The 3,899-nt window shown below is 55.1% G+C and overlaps 1 protein-coding gene across 1 annotated transcript; it reads right to left on the bottom strand.

Moving 5' to 3' along the window:
- Nucleotides 1-225: 225 nt before the first annotated feature.
- ADRA2C (adrenoceptor alpha 2C) lies at nt 226-3,384 on the bottom strand. Its single transcript, XM_068188577.1, has one exon. It carries the CDS (start codon nt 3,265-3,267, stop codon nt 1,933-1,935), a length of 1,335 nt encoding a protein of 444 aa, XP_068044678.1. The 5' UTR covers nt 3,268-3,384; the 3' UTR covers nt 226-1,932.
- Nucleotides 3,385-3,899: the final 515 nt, after the last annotated feature.

Raw genomic sequence — 3,899 nt, 5'->3', positions numbered from 1 at the left:
GGAACAACCAGAACCTCAGCCACCGACAGTCTCCTTTTCCAGGGTTAAGAGAACCAAATGCTTATTATGAAAAGCAGATGAAACAAAGCGACTGCTCTATCCTTTTTCCTTATGCTATAGAGAATCACAAGAAGAGGCTACAGACACCTTTCAGGCAGAACAGAGGGAGTAAGGAAGGGGATATCTGATGATTCCTCAGTATAGATTCAATTCAGCTGTTTAAAGAAGTCTGTTATACGTGATTAGATTTCACTCTTTTTTTTCCCAAGAACTGTTTGCTGTGGAAAGGTGCATTTGAGGCAGATGCCAAATCCTGCTGCCTATGGAAGGAGTGATAAACATAGAAAGGAGCAGTATTTGCTCCACAAACAGAATACACACCTTGCAGCAGCACAGATGAAGAAAGGATGTAAATGCTCAGCTCACTCTTACACTTGGTATGCATTCAGTGATGAATGTACAGACACCAGTCCCTGCCTCTCATTTTGTTCATTGCACTTTATGACATTTTATAAACCCATGGGAAATATGGTTTGCTTTAATAAGTTTTCAAACTATTCTCCCCTCTTCTGCCTCTCCTCCCAAGAAAATCCTCTAAAATCATAAACTAGAAATGCAAACAGAAGAAGGGAAAGCAAGCAACTTTAACACCAAAGGTTTGGAACAGCTGCACCTCCTTTTGAGATTTGTTCACATACACCACTGACAATCTGCAATGTATGCTTCTCATTTAAAAATAAATATAAAGGATTTAGTTGCCCTAAGACTGTAAATATGAAGGATTTAAAGACCTTAGTAGTGGGGTGATTGCTCTTCCTCTGAAAACCTGCATATCAGAATGCCTTCAACCGCCTGCCTGAGAATGAGGAGCACACATCCAGCCCTGAGATTAGCCTTTGAAGGGAGACTGAAAAAAAGGGGAGAAAAAGTTCCCCGGGGCACACAGAAGTGGAAACTTGATTTTTTAAAAAAATTATCTCAAAAAATGTTAGGCAAGTTCACCAGAATGATTATTTTTCACTATCTGCTCCAGGACAGCAAGGTCCTTAGGTCACTGATCTGAGAAGGATGGAGCAGGAATTTACTGCCTGGTGATCCAGCAGGAGGAAATGAGGTCATGGGGTATATGTATTCTCTTTCATATTTCATGAAAAAATGCAAGATTCCCAGGTTTGTCTCACTGACTAATCAAAAACTATGGGAAGACAGGAAAAATAGTTCTCATCCAGATCTATAGGCAAAGACCCCTCCAAAGGAAAAGAAAACCCCTTGCTTTGTTTGACTTGAGCAAAATCATGATTCAGAAGGTTTTAACAGTACAAAGGTTTATTTAGAAAAGAGTTTGGATTGTTCTTTAGGGTTTTTTTTGGCAAACATTTAAATCCTTTCATAATTCAAAACACTGTCAGTGCCTGGTACTTTGCACTCTCCTTCCCCACACAAGAAGTAAAAACCAATTTCTTACTGGGACAAATACACCATAGGCCCCAGCTGCCCTATTTATATGTACTCAAATCTCCACCACCTGCCACTTAACCCTCTACTTCTGATGTCTCTTTTTGTTTCCCCACAAAATCCCTGAGCTCATGAAAGCTCTCTGCCTCCCAAACTCAGGGTCTCAGCCTACTTTCCTCTGTGGGCTCCCCGTGCCCTCTGTCAGCGTTCAAACACAGTCACTCCCTCCCCCTTTACCCCTCCACACTCCAGCACTGCTCCCCCAGCACCATGTCACCATTCTGTACCATGGTGAGTGCCCTCAGCCTCCCTGACACCATCCCTGTCCCCCACAACATCACCCTGCTCCACCGAGGGGGCGAGCCCTCTTCCCGCTCCCTAAGCCCAAGCCCCATGTTCTCTCCCCTCCCTTCTTTTCCAGCATTGAGCCTTCTCTTTTAACTCTACTCCTGCTCGAGGCAAATCCATCCCTCCAGCTCAATGCCGGAAGTTCTTCTTCTTCTTCTTAAAAAGAATGTGTTTAAAGGACCTGCGGAAGTCCTGGTTGAAGATGGTGTAGATGACTGGGTTGAGGGAGCTATTGCAATACCCAATCCAGAAGAAGAACTTGAAGAGAGTCTCAGGGACCTCACATGCCTCCCGGCAAATACCATAGAGGCTGTAGCTGAAGAAAAAAGGGAACCAGCAAACTACAAAGACCCCCATGACCACAGCCAGCACAAAAGTGAAGCGTTTCTCCCGGGCCTGGGCAACTTTCTTACGGCAGATGCTGCTACGCTTCCGGCGCCGGCGATAGGAGAAGAACTGCATGGAGCGATTGCTCGCACGGGACAGACGGCTACTGGAGTGCTTGGAGGAGTATGAGTAGGAGAAGGACTGGCTCTTGCTTTTGCGGCGATGCTCCTCCCGGCTCCGCCTCCGCCTGCTCTCTGAGGTGCTGCTCTCCTCCAGCTCAATGTCCTCCAGCTCAGAGGCTTTGCGCCAGTGGTGCACCGAATAATGTCCGTTCTCTCCCAGCTGCATCCTCAGGGACGTGCAGCCGCCAGCAGCGCGGCTCAAGCCGTTCTCAGTCTGGGAGGACCCCTCTGGCATCGTACGCTTCTCAGAGAGGGTCCTGGTCCTTAGCTTGGCCACGCGGTAGATGCGGATATAGACCAACACCATGATGAGGCAGGGGGCAAAGAAAGAGCCAATGCAAGAAGAAAGGATGTACCATGTCTCGTCATTGAGCTTGCACTGGGGAAAGACATCTCCTTCAGGGTCCCGGTACACGGAGATCAATGGCGGGAAGGAGATGATGGCTGAAATGAGCCACACGGTGAGGATGATGGCCTTGATCCGCCGCGGTGTCCGTTTGAGGTTGTACTCCACCGCCTGTGTGACCGACCAATACCTGTCGAGGCTGATGGCGCACAGGTGGACGATGGACGAGGTACAGAACAGCACGTCCAGCGCCAGGTAAATGTTACACCAAGCCTTGCCGAAGTACCAGTAATTCATAAGCTCGTTGGCCAAGGAGAAAGGCATGACCAGGGTAGCCACCAGGATGTCTGCGCTGGCCAGGGACACCAGGAAGAGGTTCTGGGGGGCTCTCAGCGCCCGGCTGGTGAGCACAGCTATCACCACCAGCACGTTGCCCACGATGGTGAAGACGATGAGGAAGCCCACCACCGCCGCCAGGCTGGCCACGGCCGCCGGCGAGTAGGGGGAGGGCGGCTGCAGGAGGGCCGAGGAGGACGGCGAGGCGGGGGGCAGCGCCAGGGACTCGTTGGGGGAGCCCAGGCTCGTGTTCACCAACAGCAGCAGATCCATGGTGGGTGTGCGGGGCGCCGGCGTCCTAGAAAGCCCGGCGGAGCCCCCGCCCCGCCCCGCCGCCCCGCCGCCGCCGCCCCGCCGCCCTCATCGCGCCCCGCCGCCGGTCCCGCGGCCGCTCCGCCGCCGAGCCGCCCGCGTCCCCCCGCCGCCGCCGCCGCCGCTCCTCAGGGCACGGCCGGGCGGCGCAGCCCCGGCGCGGCAGGGAGCGCGGCGGCACCGCCTCCGCCCGGCCCCCGGCGAGGGGGCAGCGGGGCACGGCTGGCCCCCGCCGCCCGCCCGGTCATGCCCGGCTCCGGGCAGCCCGCGGCTCCGGAGAAGACTCCGCGCGGCCGGCGGGAGTCCCCGGCGGGAGCTGGATCCTCGCAGGGCGCGGGGTCCGAGGCGGCAGCAGCGTCGGCATCAACTCCCATGGAGCGGCTCCCATGGAGCGGCTCCCGGCGGCTCCGTCCCACTCTGGCTCCGCGCTCCCAATCGCGGCGTGCCCCGCGCCGCGCGCATGCTCAGTGCCCGCAGGTGCGGCCGCCGCGCCCGCCCCGGCGGAACCCCCGGCGGGCGCAGGAGCGCTCCGAGCGCCGCCGCCCGCGCCCGTCCCGCTCCCCGAGCGCCCCGAGCCCCGCGGGCGGCCCGAC

This window comes from Anomalospiza imberbis, chromosome 4 (genome assembly GCF_031753505.1).
Source record: "Anomalospiza imberbis isolate Cuckoo-Finch-1a 21T00152 chromosome 4, ASM3175350v1, whole genome shotgun sequence".
Lineage (NCBI taxonomy): Eukaryota > Metazoa > Chordata > Aves > Passeriformes > Viduidae > Anomalospiza > Anomalospiza imberbis.
Note: the sequence above shows the minus strand (reverse complement) of the source record. Positions and strands in the feature narration are given on the sequence as shown.

Bases quoted from the DNA above. Each gene is read 5' to 3' on its own strand.
- ADRA2C (XM_068188577.1), bottom strand. From the start codon at position 3,267: ATGGATCTGCTGCTGTTGGTGAACACGAGCCTGGGCTCCCCCAACGAG.